Genomic DNA, 18135 nt, shown 5'->3' on the forward strand with positions numbered 1-18135 from the left:
GATGGCTGGAGTGAGGCTGGGGGAGGGGGGACAGGAAGAGTGTGGGGCCAGGAGAAACACTGGTAACATAGGAGTTTTTGAGGCCTGCAATACTGAAAAGTAGCATCTTGGTATTGCACTATAGGATAAGCACTGGACTGCTAACCACCAGGTTGGCAGTTCAAACCCCCAAGTTGCTCTGTGGAAACCCTATACATGGGCCACTATGAGTGGAAACCAACTTGACAGCATTTAACAGCATACTAGAAAGTGTGGATCAGTTTTGTAGACTCAAAATGCACCACTGATGAATACTGCTCAGTGGATCATTAATTATGTGGCAACCAATAACATCACTAACTTGAAAATAGCAAGCTTTACGAATGGAGCAAACTTACATGTGTATATGGAGAGACCAGATCACGAATAATTTCTTACAAGTAACTACATAACAATGTGGGCTAGGTCATCCATTCATCTAACAAACAAGTATTGAGTAGCTACCATGTGTCAGAAACTGCAGGAACACTAGGGTTACATTGAGGATGAAAACAGGCCTGGTCTCAGCTTTTGTGACATTTCATTCTGATAAACGATATGGGCATTCATTTAAAAAAATCACAAATAGGCGACTGAAAACATGATTGTATGAGTTATACAGTAGGTACTGCAATAAGGAAATGTGTAAGGGGAAACCTAAGTCTGATTTGGCCAAAGACTAGGGAGGATCTATTTTTTAGGCAGAGAGGAAAGCATATGCAAAGGACCTGAGGCAGGAACAACCTGGCACACTCCAAGAACTGACAGGCCCAGGAGTAAAGGGATGACCAATTCCAGAGAAGCCTCAATGGCATAAACAGGGCGGAGATCACGCAGACCGCTGTAGGCCTTAAGTTTTGAAATGGATTTTGCTCTTGATTTAAAAGCAATGGGAAGTCACTGAAGTGTCGAAGGATCCATGCCACACATTTCAAATAGTCATTCTAATTTGAGAACTCAACAATCAAAAAGCTTTCATTCTGGGAACAAGTTTATGATTAAATGTAGAGGTGAAAGATGTGGCAGTTTGTTTCTGTAAGATTGTTGTTGTTGTTGTTGTTGTTAAGTGCCGTCAAATCGATTCTGACCCACAGTGACCCTGTATACGGTTTCCAAGGAGCAGCTGGTGAGCTTGAACCGCCGACCTTGTAGTTCAAACTGCCTTGGAAACCTTAGGGCCAGTTGTACGTTAGGGTCTACTATTGGGTCACTATGAGTCGGGATTGATTTGAAAGCAATGGTTTTTTTTTGGTTTGATTTGTTTTTTGTTTCTAAACTTAGAGTGTCTTAAAATAGAGCTCTGTTGATAGCAAACTATATTTTTGTGCATATCACGTGTAAACATTTTAAAACCTAATAAAATACTGGAACTTAACTGTGTAAATATGTTTTTGTGATTATTTTATAAGACTTGAGATTCACAGGCTTATTTCCTTTAAATCCAATAGCATCTGGTTTGTTTGTCCTGGGCAAGGTCTAACCCTCTAACACAATGGCCTTTGGATATGAAGGAGATATCAGTTAATCTATCCACATATACCAGGGATGAGTTTTGAAGTTTAAGATGGTCCAATTCCATGAGCTTACCTACACCCAGATGTGAATACGGATGGGATAGTTTGTGCCGAGGAACCTGGTGATGCAGTGGATAAGCATTAGGCTGCTAACCAAAAGGTCAGAGGTTCAAATTCACCAGCGGCTCCATGGGAGAAAGATGATGTAATCTGCTTCCATAGGTATATGGCTTTGGAAACCATATGGGGTAGTTCTTCTCTGTCCTACAGGGTCACTGTAAATCTGAATCAATTAAGGCAGTAGTAACTGATCGTCTCTCACACTTCAGACATATTGTCAGGAGGGACCAGTCATTGGAGAAGGATATCATGTTAGGTAAGGTGGAGGGTCAGATAAAAAGAGGAAGACTCCCAGTGAGATGGATTGGCAAAGTGGCAGCATCGATGGACTCAAGTGTGGCAACAGTAGTGAGGTTGGCCCAGGATAGGGCAGTGTTTGGTTCTGTTGTGCATAGGTCACCATGGGTTGGTACCGACTTGATGGCACCTAACAATAACAACAACTGATATAGTTTGTGACTACTAAATCCCAAACTTCTAATTTCCCAGTAACTTAAATTCCAACTTTGGCTAAATCTGCTGCCTAATGTCTTCAATTATACAAACTAGTGGCCCCTTTGTTAATAACGGTTTACTAACGCTTCCGTTAAAAAAAGGAAGGTAACAACTATTTGATCTGATTGGCATACATCTGATATTTCATTACTTAAAAAGGTATAATGTCTGCCTACCCTATAATTAACTTTATCTCTGAGCTGTGAAGTTATTAAAATATCAATATTATTCTCAAAGTTATAAATTGAATTTGATGAATTATTTAAATAAACTCTAGAGAACACAACCAAGCAGCAGTCTCTTGAATCACTGTCTCCTGAACTGATTTTTCAATAGCTTGATTTCTGGAATATAATGAGGAATGCATGTTTATGGGTGAAATCCCCAGTCCTGATGTAGTACTACGGGATAACATGTTGGACCGCACGGTTCAAACTCTTCAACCACTCCTAGAAACTCTGTACAGGGTCACTATGAGCCAGAACCAATTCCACAGCACTTAACAACAACAACAATATACCACTGGATTCATATACAGGTAACAGAAGACTGCAGAACCTAGTTCAATCCTAGAAGTGTTGTAGGTTAAGTACTGGACTGCTAACTGCAAAGTCAGCAGTTCAAACCTACCAGTCACCCCATGGGAGAAAGATGACGCTTTCAGCTCCCATAAAGGATAGCCTTGGAAATCCTATATCGGGTGGCTACGAATCAGAATGGACTTGATGGCAGTGAGAGAGAGTTCATTACCACCCTATTCATCAAACAGAGGTCAACACTCATGTGACTCCTACAGTGTGACCCAAATCCTTTTGTGGGAAAAGAGATGCAGCCCTGGCATACAGGGGGCTCAGTGCATGGAATAGCTCCAGGAATCTATGTAAACAGGTATTTGGTAAGTTTACTGCTCATTATCAGAGCCACATTAATGTATTTGTCTCTACCGACACTTGATTTTGAAAATGAACATTATTTATTAACTATTGGAAAAGTGGTCAGCCCCAAAGAGGAAGACCCCCAACGAGATGGGTTGGTACCGTGGCCGCAGCAATAGGCTCAAGCACAGAGATTGTGAGGTTGGTGCAGGACCGGACAGTGTTTCAGTATGCTGTGCATATGGTTGCTACGAGTCGGTACCAACTCGGCAGCACTTAACAATTTGAAAAGAGGAGAGAACCAGATTCTACTTAATTAAAATGTAGTCATTTCATTTCCCCATTAAAAAAAAAGTCTTCAATGGTTCTAAAGGTCCCAGCACCTATGCAAGAGCTGATCCCTACCAACTCACTAAGCCTCGTTCCCTTGCTAAGATCCCACTCGCTCGCACACCATATACTACTGAAACCTGAAGTCCCACTCTGCACTGGGACAGCCCCAGGCATACCTCTATGAGCCCTACCTGAGTATGAATATTGTCTGCATTCCTATTATTCAGAGTGGTGGTGGTGGTGCTGTGCCATGGAGTCAGTTCTGACTCATAGCGTAGGGTTTCCGAGGCTGTAAATCTTTATGAGAGCAGAACGCCTCATCTTTCTTCCACAAACAGCTGGTAGCTTTGAATTGCTTTGGGTTAGCAGCCCGACTAGGTAACCACTACAACTGTTCCGAGTGGAGATCTATTTTTCTATGTTCCTTATCACTTAGTGCATAGTAGGCACTGCTTAAAATTCGCCTAATATGCATACAATCCCTTAGGCCAGAAATGTTTAGTTATTAATTATACAGTGCTCAGCTGTTTTCTCTTTTAACCATTTGAAAAGATGTTCCTAATAACTTACCCCAAGTGCAGAGTTCTTTCTGCCCTCTCTTATCTATATTACATTTTGCTGCCAGGATAACGTCTGTAAACCATGCCTTCCTCCTGTGATCCCCCTGTTCAAGAGTCCACAAAGACTCCCCTCCTTGGCTCACTCCCTCAAGACTTTGCTCCTCTGCCAAGCCGACCACAACCGAGACAGCAGCAGCTGCTGCTGTTCACACTTTTAAGTCCTTCCTTTCATGAACACGCTATGCCATTTGATCCTTCACCAGACCACATGAGATAGATGGACAGACTTCTGTTTTATGGTTTTTACAGCTAAAGAAGGGTTCATTAACACTGTCCAAGGTTAGACGGATCATTAGTGAGAGACAAGACAAAACTCTGCATGGCTGAATCCTAGTTCCGGTATTTAGAAAGCATCTTCTATATGCCAGACACTGTACTGAGCTGCCATGAATATTAAAAGTTCAGTTAGTTCTGCATCTTGCTCCTGGATCTTGCTCCGGGATGCCAAATGCCACAAGACAACTTCATATGCTGCTCTTGTGAAGATTTCAACACCATGAAAAAGAAAACTCGCCATATTCTATGAATATTGTTCATACCACACAGAAATGGCCACTACACTCCACCATTCAGTATTGGTCTTGGTAGCATATAAATCACACCAGACCATTGAGGGAAGGGCCCAAGTTCATACTTTTACTACATCCCCAAAGCATCTCTGACAGCAGAGGACACATTGTGGTTCAGTGAATTATATGATATAGTTCTTCTAGCCATAGTCTTTGTTGTTGTGTGTCGCTGAGTGGCTTTCACCTCATAGTAACCCTGTATAGAGTTTCTGAGGTTAGAATCCTTCCAGGAGCAGAAATCTTCATCTTTCTCCAGAGGAACAGCTGGCAGACTCAAACTGCCGACCCTGTGGTTAGCAGCCCAACTTGTAACGCACGACACCATCAACGCTTCTAGTCTTTGTAACTCTCACCAAATGACTGGGTGGCAACATACAAATAGGACTTTGGAACTGGAATGTGGGAACTAGTCAATGTTGCCATCCCACTGAGGATAAAACGAGCACTTTCAGAAGCCCAATACCATCTAGAAAGAAGAACCAATAGTGGACCCCAAGGTCCCTGTTATGTTGAACTTCCTCGATCCAAGAGACACAGAGCTGTGACATCAGAGGAGCAGTAAAGAAGTAGAAAGGAATGTCAGCGGAACAGCAGCAGCAGAACCAAGAGGCAAAGCACCAGACAGAGTTGTGGGCTTCCCAGCCCACAGCCTGAGTACAGTTGAGTGCCATGTTGTGTGCCTACAGGCACTTACTTAGGGGGGCTAGGTTTGCTGATACACAGAGCTATAGCTGAGCGCCTGTGGGCTAAGGCTTATTATGAGTCTGTTTCCACTTATAAGGACCCATTCAAAACAGTAAACCCTCTCCTTCCCACACACACCCCTGGCTATCTTGCTATCTTTCCCACTTATCACCTTCTGACCATGTCTTTCTTTGTCTTCCCCCCCCCCCCCCACTATGAAAATAGGGGCTGTTGTCTGCTTTGTTCATTGCTGAACTCTCAGAGCCTAGAACTGTGTCTGACATATAATTGTTGTTAAGGGCTGCTAAGTCGGTTCTGAATCATAGCAACTCTACACAGGGTTTCCTAGGAGCAGCTGGTGCGTTTGGACTGCTGACCTTGCAATTAGCAGTCCACATAGAAGGACAAAACAGTCTTCTCTAGCCATTTTCTATAAAGGGCAACTGCTCTTTCTCTTCACAGCATTTATCACAAACTGAAGTTATCATTTCTTTTAAAGTGTGTTTACTTATTTATTTTTTCTCTCAGTCACTAGGATGGAAACTATATTAAGATCTGGGGAGTCTGTGTTGTTCACTGCTATGTCCTCAGCACTTAAAACAGATGCTGGTACATGCTGTTGTTTAAGTGCCATTGAATCCGTTTTGATTCACAGAGACCCTGTATAGAGTTTCCGAGGAGCAGCTGGCAGGTTTGAACTGCCAACCTTGTAATGGTAGTCCAGTGCTTCTCCTACAACTCCACACCAGGACTCTAAGTACATTTTAGTTGAGTGAATGAATGAATGAATATCACCATCACAACTCACGTTCACTGAGCGCTCAGTGTACACCGAATGGCTTCTCAGGTACTTTCTCTACTAATCCTCACAACTACTCCAAAGTCAGAAATCTAGCAAGGAGCAGAGTCAGCAATTAACCAAGCCATCTGACTTGAGCTTTTAATCACTGTTCTCCTGGTATGATCAGAGAAGCATTTTAGTGGCACTGTGGATTAATGTACTGGACTGCATGGTTGGTTTGAATGACAAGGTCGGTAGTTCAAGCTCATCAACCACTCCTTGGAAACCCTATACAGGGTCGCTATGAGACGGAACTAACTTGTCGCCACTTAGCAACAACCACTGGCATGATCAGAGCAGCGTTTTAGAACAGTGATTTCATCATGCCTGGGCTACAGCAGTGGTCACCTAACTGGCCCCCAAACCCTACCCTCCGGACACCTACAGCACATCCTCTATACTAATGCCAGAGTGACATTTTCAAACTGCAAATCTGATCAGCTCACTCCACATTTGTTGTGGTTGTTAGGTGCCATTGAGTCTGTTTCCATTCATAAGGACCCTAAACACAACAGAACAAAACATTGCCGGGTCCTACACTGTCCTCACAATTGTTGTGTTTGAGCCCACTGTTGCCACCACTGTATAAATCCATTGTGTTGGGAACAGTCCTCTTTTTTTGCGTGGCTGACCTTTTGCATGGTCAATAAAACACAAGTAAACATCTTTCTGGTATTCTCTGTTTTCAAAAAAGATCCATTCATCAATGGTAGCCCTAGTTCCACAACCTCTTCTGAAATCCACTTAAATTGCTGACAGCTCCCTATGGATGTACTGCTGCAATTGTTTCTGAATTATCCTAAGTAAAAGTTTATGTGTATGTGCTATTAACAATATTGTTCAATAATTTCTGTAATCTAAAGAACCACCTTTCTTTGGAATGGGCACAATTATGGCTCTCTTACAATTGGTTCACCAGGTAGCTGTCATCCAAACTTTTTTTACATAGACAAGGTGAACAGCTCCAGTGTTGTATGAGTTTGTTAAAAGACTTCAATTTGTATCCCGTCAATTCCTGAAGACTTAAGTTCTTACTTCCATATCATCGGTTCTTAATCATATGGTACCTCTTGAAATGACTCATACATCAACCAATTATTGTTGCTACAATGACTCCGTGTATTCCTCCTTTCCCCTTTTGATGTTTCCATCATCGTTCACCATTTGCACACAGAATCCTTCAATATTACAACCCAAGGTTTGAATTTTTTCTGCAGTTTTTTTTTTCAGCTTGAGAAATGCTAAGCATATGCTTTTCTTTAATTTTGTAACTCCAAGTCTTTGCACATTTAATTATATTTGACCTTGTCTTCTCAAGTTCCCCTTGAAATTTCCTGTTCACCTCTTTTACTTCAACATTTCTTCTAGTCACTTTAGCTTCTCTATGCTCAAAAGCAAGTTTCAGAGTCTCTTCTGATATTCATTTTGTTCTTTCCTTTTTTCACTTGTCTTTTTAATGACCTTTTGCTTTTTTTATATAATAATGTTCTTGGTATCATCCCTCAACTCTTCTGGGCCTTTGGTCATTAGTGTCTAATACATCAAACCTGTTCTTCAGATGGTCTCTAAATTCAGGTGGGATATACTCAAGGTCATATTTTTACTCTGGTGGTAGAATTATACTCATTTTCTACAGCTTCAGCCTCAACATGCATCTGAGCAATTGAGTCATTTCCACAGTCTGCCCCTAGGCTTGTTTTGGATGATGATATGGAGCTTCTCCTATGTCTCTTTCTACACACATAGTTAATTTGATTCCTGTATACCTTTTATGTTGTTGGAAAAAAGGTATTTACAATTAATAGGTCATCGTTCTTGCAAAATTCTTTCATACTATCTCCAGCATCATTTTTATCACCAAGGCTATATTTTCCAACTACGATCCTTTCTCTGTTTCTAACATTTACATTCCAGTGACAATAAATGCCAACCTGCCCTAAACAAAGTCAAGGGTTTCAAAAATATCCAATGCCAGAGCAGCTCTGCTGTAACACTGAAAGCCACAATTATCCAACCAAAAAATCAAACCAGTTGTCTTTACTTCTGATTCATGGCGACCCAGGTGTGTCAGAGCAGAACTGTACTCCACAAGTTTTCAGTAGCGATGTTTCAGAAGTAGAACACCTTGGCCTTTCTTCTGAGGATCCTTTTAGTTAAGAGCTAAGCTTGGTAACTATAGGCACCTAGGGACTCTTCTGAAACTATCACACCCAGTAAAAGCAAAAAGGTAATGTACTTAGGATGCCTGATCAACAGTGTTTTAATACAGGGGATATATGTAAGAGGACTTCAAAAGTTCATGGAAAAATGAAATAGAAAGATAATGTAATTTTTTCTTGAACTTTTTAAAGTTCTTCATGTATTTATTTCAAAGATCATTTCATTTCTTCCTCTAAAGTAGACCATTCTACAATGGAAAGGAAACTGTGAGAAAAGAAAGCTAAAAACGCAAATCCTGCCATTGACTTCTAAGCTACATGCTAACTTCTGCATGATTTCCAAAGGACAGGTAGTCTGTTCAGGTCTTTTACGTTCTAAGCAGTCCCTAAAAAGGTGAGAAAAGAGTTCCATTAATGGGGAAGCTCACTATTCATTCAACCAACTCCCAAGGCCCTGACTTTTCTGGTAGACTTCCCAGACATTATCAAAACTAGTCCCAAATTGAATTTGCCTCTGGATGTAGAGCGCCCAGTGCTGGTGTGGTACTATGGGTTAATGTGCTGGACTGCATGATCAGTTTGAACTGCAAGGTCAGTAGTTCAAGCTCATAAGCAGCTCCTCAGAAACCCTGTGCAGGGTTACTATGAGTTGAAACCTCCTCTATAGTACACAATGACAACAAAGTGCTATAGTCCTCTTTGTGTTGCAGCCCCTCCAGCAGAGAGGGGACCCTGCTGTATACCATACAGTTTGTAAGGGAGTACAAACTTTAAATCTTATGCCCTAGATGCTGATTTTTTCATTTTCTTTAAATTAAGTTTTCAAAGTATTTGACTTGTGAAAATTACCCAGTAAAATGCTCTCCTCTTCAGAAAGTTTTTAAAAACAAAAGATCTTGGAAACCCACAGATCAAGCAGTCCTCGAAGTGTTTTGTAAGGTATTTAGTTGTGGTGGAACAACAATTTTCTAGTAGAAGTTATGTTAGTGGTTTAACTTTTTGTTTTTTTAATTTCAGAAATGCACCGTAAGTACTGATTTTGAGTTCTGACTGTTTTCAAGTGCTTATGTACAAAAGTAAATGTTCTACCCTATACAATAAACCACAGAAATTAAAAGTGCTTTAGAAACACATGATTGGGTATTGCAATAACCAAAGACTATAGGGGAAAACAAAACATGTGTATTCGAAAATACGCAGAGAAGTAAATCTTGCAAAATATTTCACAGGTATGAAAACAATTGTCTAGTAGCCATACTGAATTAGCAGGCCCATTGCATAAATTACTCTTCGTAGACTTTATGTAATCTGGGTAATAAATTGTATCTATCATTATCTAAAATGAACAAAGCCATCATTGGTTGGATGTACTGCAACAAATTAAGGAGAGAGATAGTGATTTTACAGACAGCACTCATGAAAGTTAAGCACAAACAAAAACAACATGGGGAAGAGATCAGATTCCCAAGGTTTCTAACTTTCCAGATCTCATTCCAGTTTTCTTATTCTAAGTAATAGCTTTAAAGTATAAATACACAAGGTTATTGATGTTCACCAGAAATGTTTAATTTTCTTACAAGTTCTTACTTCTTTCAACTCTATGCCATGCCTAAGAGAAGACTGTATTCTACACCCCATCTAGATTATGAAACTTCACTACAGACCCTCTCTCAGCCATTCTGCAAGCAATAGCCCTCCAATCTCTTGGATGTGCTGACAGATCTGCCAATAAACCAGGCAAGGAGAGCATGACTTTAAAAAGGTCCCACTGATCAAGCAAGAATAGTTAAGATATGCTTACGAAACCAAATCCATTATTCCATGTAGACACCAAAATTATAAGTGATTGTGAAACACAAAGAACTAGGTACTAATGTTAACATGAAAATAATTTCTAAATGCAGTGTTTATTTGCCACATACCAACTGCTTTTTCTTTCACTCCTTTCTGTTCCTGATCTTTGGAAAAACCACATCAGTATCAAATGTCACTTGGTTCTTATTCAAACAGAGGAAGGCAGACACAGTGGCTGCACCAATGACTTAGCTGACCTAGGCCCTCAGTAAAAACAAACCTCTATAAATTACCAGATGTAGGCAATTGGATAGTGATCATTTTAATTAATTGAACAGCTTTCCTGAAATTTAGTATATAATTTAAATCCTCCCAACACCTTTTGCCAGAAGCAACTAATAACAATTTTTTTTTCCTTTAGTTGTTTACAGGAGGAAAACATTTTAACTTCAGTGGCTTCCATATTATTTTTAATTTTTCAAGATTAAAGTGATGTACTACTTAATTTCAAAAATTAAATCATGTACCTTTCAGATGCTACATTTAAATGCCAAGAGTCAAAGTATTTCCAAAACCTAGCTCTAATGCATGAATATAAACATTCTTTGCCTGAAAAACACAGAATATCTATTTGAAATAAATAAAACACACAATTTTATTTGAAAGCTCAGATTTGCAGCATGGCATGCAGTATTTCTGAATTCAGTTGCATATTTATTTTGACTGTATAAACTGATATGCTGACCTGATGCTTCTGAGCTCGGATTTTCACTGCAGGCACCACATTTAAGAGGACGCTCCAATGGCTTACTACCAACTAACTCCATTTCCCTTACAAAACAACTCTGATCATTTTCCACTAAGAACTACTTAAACTCCTAATCCATAGATCCTAAGGCAGCCATTGAGCAATACTACAGTTAAAGCCCTAGCCTACAGAATATAAGCAAATACGTGTCTCTACAGAGTGACGGTGACTTCTCTGAGCCGTGGAGACCAGTTTAGCAGTGAGAGCAAAGTTTAATTTGCGCTATTATTACAACAATACTTGAAACTTAAGAATCATACAGGAAGAGGCTGGGAAACAAGCCAATCCTTTAAAGAACTCTTCTCTCTCCATTATATCCTGAAGGTGGTATCAAAAGGACTATATATTTTGCTTACAAGAACTTTAGTCTCTATAGGACTGCTACCTATGGTCCCTGCAACAAACATATGAGAAATCTGGTTAATATCCACTTACAAGGAAAGAAGTGTAATATTGGTTGAGACTGGTCCTAGATTTGGAATGGTCTCCAATTCATTGTTGTTCAGCTTCCTATAAATGCCAAAAAAGAAGAAGAAGAAGAAGAAGAAAAAAAAAGCCTGATTAATTAGTCTGTAATTCATAAAGACAAATTCAAAGATACCAATTCAGATGTCCTTTCCAGTTAAATAGTGTAGATTTAACTGAATACCCAGTAATACATTTTATTCAAACCTCAAATAGAAAGTAAGTAAGACTCACATTTCTCGAAGATTTTGAAGGGGGCTCATAGAACTTGCTTTGATGAAAGACAATCTGTTGTGGCTTAAGTCCCTAAGAGAACACAAAAATAAAATTATAAATTGTTGCTAAAAATTACTATAGTGCTTAATAATGTGCAAGACAGAGTAAGACTAAGCAATGTCTCTTTCAACACCAGTGACAACATAAGAAATAATCGGTCCATCCTGTCCATAAACCCAATGGCAACAAAAATGCCAAACTCAAAAATACAAACTCTGGGAGCAAAATTAGTTTAGGAGGCTGGCAGATTCAAATGCGTTAAGCCCACAAACGTTTTAAGAGATGTTTTTTGGCACATGGTGAACAGATCTTTTGTGGACTGGTTGTTTTGCTTCACCTTCCCCACCCCCTTTCCATCTCCCCACTCCCAACTTGATATGATGAAGTCATGGCTATGAAAAGAAGCTAATTAGGTAGGCTGCTGAAACTTAAGCCTCTAACTAAACCTCTTTATTATCAGAAAATTAAGCATCAATGTCCTTATTACAGTCAAACAAGATAGAAATTGGTTTTCTATTTACAAACAAATGGAAATTGCTTTTCACACAAATTTGTTTCCTGGGTTGAGGCAGCAAATATTCATAGCATGTATACTTCTGTGTGTATGTTGTACAGAAAACAACTTTAACCCTCTGGCTTCCTGATTTCCCCAAATCGCTATAGAACCTGGTAATATAATTTTAACATCATTTAAACCACATCAACCTCCTAACACAGGTAAACACTTCAACACTTGAAAGAAAACTGTGGACAGGTTTTTGTTTGTTGGTTGGCTTGCTTGTGTTCCTCCCTAATCATTCAATTGTTGTTAAGTGACGTCAAGTCCATTCCAACCCATAGCGATGACCCTGAATAGGGTTTCCGAGGAGCAGCTGGTGAGCTTGAACCACCAACCTTGCAGTTCAAATGGTTCTAACCCTCAGCGCCACACCAGGGCTATAATCATTCAATTAGGTCTGCTTAATAGTCTACCTTGGTAACAACTCCCATAGAACACTCTTGTTATTTGAAAAAAGACAGAAAAGAACCCTACATACATATGACTCTAGGTTAGAAAGTCATCTCAGCATTTAAGATCTAAAATGTAAAACAAAATCTGGCAAATACACTTGATTATATTCCCTCTATGTGTCAGTACGGTGAACATGTAGATTCAAAATGGTGTATGTAACAAAAATGAAATGGCTGAACAGCTACTGAAAGCCAGGCTAACAAACAGTATGGCTCAAAGTTCCCCATCAAATGAGGTTAACCAACCCTTACTAAATTAATTCAGTCAGTGCTTAAAAATGAAGATTAACTGTCCAGATAACCAAAGCTGATTGGAGAAAAGCATGAATCATTTGTTATATATGCAGAAAAGAGGGCGGGGGGTGGGGTGGGGCAATGAAATCATATCCAGAGAAGTACTCTGTTCTGAATGCATATCCATTAGTTAACAATTAGAAATCAGAAATCCTCAGTATTAAAAATTTTCAATTGAGAACCAACCTGATAGCTCTGTTTCATTTAAAAAACAAAACAGAACAAAAATCTGCAAAAGCTTTTATTTGAAACATGATTGCCTAAAGACCTACCAGACAGTAACAGACATGAGTAGATTTGTTCTGGTAGAGTTATAACATGAAGAAGAAAAAAAAAACAAAAAAAAAAAAACCCTGGCACAGTCTTTAAACTATAAAAATCCTGCAATTACAACCACTGCTGTGCAAACTCACCACTCTGGAGCCAGACACTTTCCCTCACAGCCCAACTCACATCCATCTGGAGTTCATCAAGGGAATCGTGAGCCCAACAACTCACGTTAGGTTTCAAACAAAACCCGTGTGCCTTTAGCACCACAGACAGTCCCAGATTTCCCACATGGTTTACAAAACAACCAAGGAAGAGAGTCCTTCACCTGGGTGGTAAGGCTGGGTCAACAGAAAGGAGTCTTTGGACCAACCTGACTAAACGTGTTACTAGCATAAAACTATGTCCCTTATTGTTGCACGTTTCAATGGAAAAGTGGGAATCAATCTGGCATTTGCATTTAATACCGGTGATTTTCTTTAACTTAAAAAAAATAAAATAAAACCACACTCTTCATTTTCAGGAATGTTTCATAAAGCAGTCTTGCAAGAAGTGATGTGGAATGCTGAACTTTTTTTTTCCCTCTGAACCAGTAATTGGAGGAGATCCCCCACAATAAACCTATAAAATGAGAAACTGCTTTTGGAGAACAGTATACATGCTGGGGACCAGTCATTTCTGACCCAGAAGCATAGGAGTTGGCAACTTTAACTATTTCAGTTATTGCAACATACTTAAAAGCATATTATAAGTGGGAAAGCAAGGGGGGGAAACACACCCCTTTAAGTTACTTTTGCTGCTAAATATTTAACGTTCTGAAACTTCTAACGTCTATAAACTTAGATTAAATAGCGTTTATGTTTCAGAAATGATTACTTTCCAGTTTAAGGATGCCACATTTTCCTAAATCTTCCTATATTGTTTTATGGCTCCACCATTAAAAACAGATTCTAGTTGTACAATTATAACTGTACCCATCAGAGCTTAAACCAGTCAAGCAGTCAAGCAGATGCTTCATTTTCAGGTTTCCATTAATGAGCATCATCAAATAGGAATTTTTTTGTTTTGTTTTGTAAGAAGGTTAATAAATGGGAGAGGTGGTGAGGTAGGCAGGTGTTAACTGCTTATTCAGAACTCCTTGGCTGGCCAAATACTTGAAAATCAAAGTCTCTCTACAGGACAGAGAGAAACCTCTTTTCCTGCATATTAGCAAGATAATAAGTCTATATGAAAATAATTAATTTCCAGCATTTGGTTCCAGCTATCATTTTCTTCCTCTTAGCACTTGGAAATCTGACTTCCAAGTCGATTTTTAAAATGCAAATCCAGCACAGCCTCTTAATCAATCCCACTGGGGCCTGCAGAGCTGCTAATTCAGCAGAAATCTGGAAAGGAAAAAAAACAAAAAGCCAGGCTGTAGCTGTTTTAAGACACTGATCCAAAGTGACTCATAAATCAGCCTGCTATGTTCAAGTTTTAGTCTGGAAAATACAGAAAAGCAGCTGTGAAAACCATAAGGACTATTACCCCCCACCCCACCCCCAATTCTGGTACTGATTTATAACAAACCATCACTAAAGAAGTCATACCAGCAGCTGAAACTAACTTTCCGACTCTTTCGTCTGAGCCTTTTTGAGAACTCAAACATTTCTAGGTGATAAGGTAAATAATTCAGAAATCCCTGTGATAATTTAATCATACTCTCATTGGCAAGTGAGCAACTTTCTCCTCTTTTGGCTAAGTATCATAAAGTCTAGCAAACACTCCTTCTTAGGTTCAAAACTCTTTGTAAGCACAAACTCTATATGTAAACTCAAGACTAGCTTTAAAAGCAGTTATAGGCAATGCTTCAAATAGTTACTGTTTTAAGAGTCACTTTCAAGAAAGTATTAGAGGTTACTTTATGAAAGGAGCACGAAATACAGCAATATTATTTTACAGCTCAAACTACTCAACATTTCCCATGTGAGTTTATATGGTAATAAACTATAACTGAATGAAATGAAAAAATGTGCAGGTTATATCATAAACAGGCTGATTTTTTTTTTTACTTGCAAACTCAACAAGTGGTAAAACTAATGTAACAAAAGGACAGATAAAACATTAATGCTTTTCTAAAACTAATCTAAAAAAAAAACTTTTACTGTTTTAATTATTCAAGGAGAGGATATTAAGGGATAGGACCGAGTAATATGCATTTCTATACTTAATTTAGAAGTCTGAAACAAAGAGTCTACTTAAAAGCTTGCCTCAGTATGTAACACTTAAGTAGCAGCTATCTTAAGCCTGCTGTTCCAAATACCAAGTTAACAGGGAAGGTAAAACTCAATTCATATGGTTTTCTGCTATTTCAAAACATGAGGAGAGGAGACTTCTAAAGCTTTAGCACAAACAAAAGAAACATTTACAATAAAGAATTTAGTCCACATGGCTTGGTGATACTTACAAAGATGGCTAGAAGTCACAGAACTAAAAGAATGACAAAACTGTCCAATGAGTGCTCACAGCAGGGCTTCTGACAACAGACCCACTGCTTATTTATACAAGTGGAACTTATTTTCACATACATTTAAGGAATGTGGACTTGCATTGAGACAATTTACTGCTGGCGGAAATGTAATTAAAGACTGTGCTAACCAAATCAACTGTAATTTGTTTTTAGTGGGCCACCAAATTATCTGCAAAACAAAATCCTAATTAGGTCAGCTTCTTTTAGAACAATGTTTAAATAGGTATTGTTCCTCTTTGGGTTTAACTCAACTTCTAATCAAGAAAGATGCAGTTATTTTTTAAAGACATCTAAATTCACCCAACGCATACAAGTTGCATGCTAGAAGGATCCAACTGGCCACTTGACACTGAGAAACTCCTGAATATAAACTAGACTTGGTGAAAGATCCAAGCATATCTGAAAATCACCCAAGAAAGCATGATATTCATTTTCTTTTTCTCATCCCTGTATTATTCAAAGGTGTTCACCTCCAGTCATTCAAATGTTCAGTTCCATATGTCGTCAATAGAGCTATTCATGTTTCATGAATAAGGCAGCATGACCTCCACAAGAGGCAATTGAACAGAATTAGCCACAACTAATTGAAAGTCTTTCTGCTTTAGGTTAAAGCCCTTATCTGTTTCGTCAGTTGTAATAAAAACTACTAAATAAGACATCCACATTAGAGATTACATAGCAATCCAATCCTCTGTCATTTTACTTTTTTAAAAACCTAAACCAAAGTTTGCTTAAAAAACATTGACACTAAAACCCAGCCTTCATAAATATAGGGATTTAGATTAGCACAATAAAGTAAAAAGTTGCTTAATCCTAAACTCTCTAATCAAGCCTCCTACTACTAAGATTGTTGATGAACTCGTATTACCACTGTAATTGTTAGGCCCGAATCTAAAGTAATTTTCTTTCAAACAGGAACACTTTACAAAAAACAAAACAAAACAAAAAAACAACTACTAATCATTTGTATTTTACAAAGAATTTGGGGTACCACGAATAAACAGAGAGGATAAGTTTTTAAAGAATTATCATTTCCAACTAAACTACATTTTCTTCCCTGTTCTTCCACTCAGTTGGCAGTGATTTCAGATTTTCAGACTTCACAGCTAGAATCCAAAAACTTGCATAACGCAACAGCACTTAGCGTGCAGGCAAGCTAAGGAGCTACAGAAATCACCCCCCTTAGTTGTGAAAAACTAGTTCCTTGTCCTCCATACCTTCTGGTCTAACAGGAACAAGGACGAGGATGTGAGTTACACTTTGGTTGAGGTGCACAGAGAGATAAAAAATCGTTAAGGTCTCCTAATGCGAAATAAAGTACCAGGGACACAACACAAGGATGTCTACCATAGCTTGGACAGTGGCTGGGTTCTGATGAAGGCTGATACCCGATTCAGAGGGCGTTCAATTACTGCCTGGGAAGAGGAGAAGGTATCTGAATCAGAAGCTAAAGTTGAGCCACACAACGAACTGCTAACTCCTGTTATCCGCAGGTTACCGCCTCTCCCCCCTTGACCTAGTAGGGGAGCAGATTTGAACCCCTACAGAGAGCTCTAGAACTGCGACCAGGCTTCTTCGGAGTTATCAGTGGTCCCCTCCTCTCACCCATCTGCGGCCCGGCGGGGACTTCAAAGCGCCCACCTGCGCGTCTCCCAAAGCACGGGGGGGTTAAGGTCCCGACGGATCCTTTTACACACCCATGGGAGAGCTACTCTTGTTCTGGGCCAGGAGAAACCGCCCTGGAAGAAGGCACTGCGCGCCAAGCCCCAAACACCCATGCCTCTCACTGACTCCGGCTTTCCTGAAGGAGCGACCCAGACCTCTAAATCCACACGAATAATACTTACAGCCGAACAACCCAGGACGGGAGCGGCTCCGGAAGGCGCGCCAGGCGGTGGCGACTGCAATCCAGCAGGTCTCCGAGGCAGCGGCAGGGAGCGGGACACAGGCGCTGGGCAACAACCCCAGAGGGAGGCTCGAATGCCCCCGGATCGCCGCGGCGGCTGCCCTCGGCTAAGCCAGAGAGCCCCAGCACCGCGCACAGGAGCAGCCCCAGCGCCGCCGCGGGTGCTCGGAGCCTCGGCATGCCCATCGCGGTCCTGCGGCCTCTTGCTCCGCCAGGCGCTCCGCAGCCCGGTGCGCACTAGGGTCCCGGCACCAATTTCCAGCCGAGGGAGAAGTGGGCTTTCTCGCTCCCGCCCGCGTGCGCACGCGGACCGCCTTCTCGCTCCGGTTAACCGACTTTCTTTTTACTTCGAGCAGCGAAGCCCTTTCATGCCCAAGAGCGGAGAGGAAAACCAAAACTGAACAGCCAACTGTGGCAGAGGTGCAGCCAGAGCTGCGTTGACGCTTCGTAGCTCCTCTGGCCTGGTCCGCAAAAGAAACTTTTTCGCCTCCTCCCCGCCGCGGTGCGCGAGGTCTTAGAGCTACAGAGTTGGAAGCGGGGCGGAGAGCTGCGGCCACGTGACAATAACAAGGCTCCA

General features: G+C 40.3%; 1 protein-coding gene across 1 annotated transcript in view; it reads right to left on the minus strand.

The window, feature by feature from the left end:
* The window catches only part of LRIG3 (leucine-rich repeats and immunoglobulin-like domains 3), a 70068-nt gene extending 52274 nt beyond the window's left edge, over nucleotides 1–17794 (minus strand). The window contains exons 1-3 of the mRNA XM_006859507.1: nucleotides 17500–17794; nucleotides 11530–11601; nucleotides 11266–11340 (exon numbers count right to left, since the gene is read on the minus strand). Of these exons, the coding sequence (XP_006859569.1) occupies nucleotides 11266–11340; nucleotides 11530–11601; nucleotides 17500–17744 (392 nt within the window). The 5' untranslated portion in view covers nucleotides 17745–17794. The remainder of the gene's footprint in view (nucleotides 1–11265; nucleotides 11341–11529; nucleotides 11602–17499) is intronic.
* Nucleotides 17795–18135: the final 341 nt, after the last annotated feature.

The sequence above is a fragment of the Chrysochloris asiatica genome, unplaced genomic scaffold, assembly GCF_000296735.1.
Source record: "Chrysochloris asiatica unplaced genomic scaffold, ChrAsi1.0 scaffold00033, whole genome shotgun sequence".
In the NCBI taxonomy this organism is placed as follows: Eukaryota; Metazoa; Chordata; class Mammalia; order Afrosoricida; family Chrysochloridae; genus Chrysochloris; species Chrysochloris asiatica.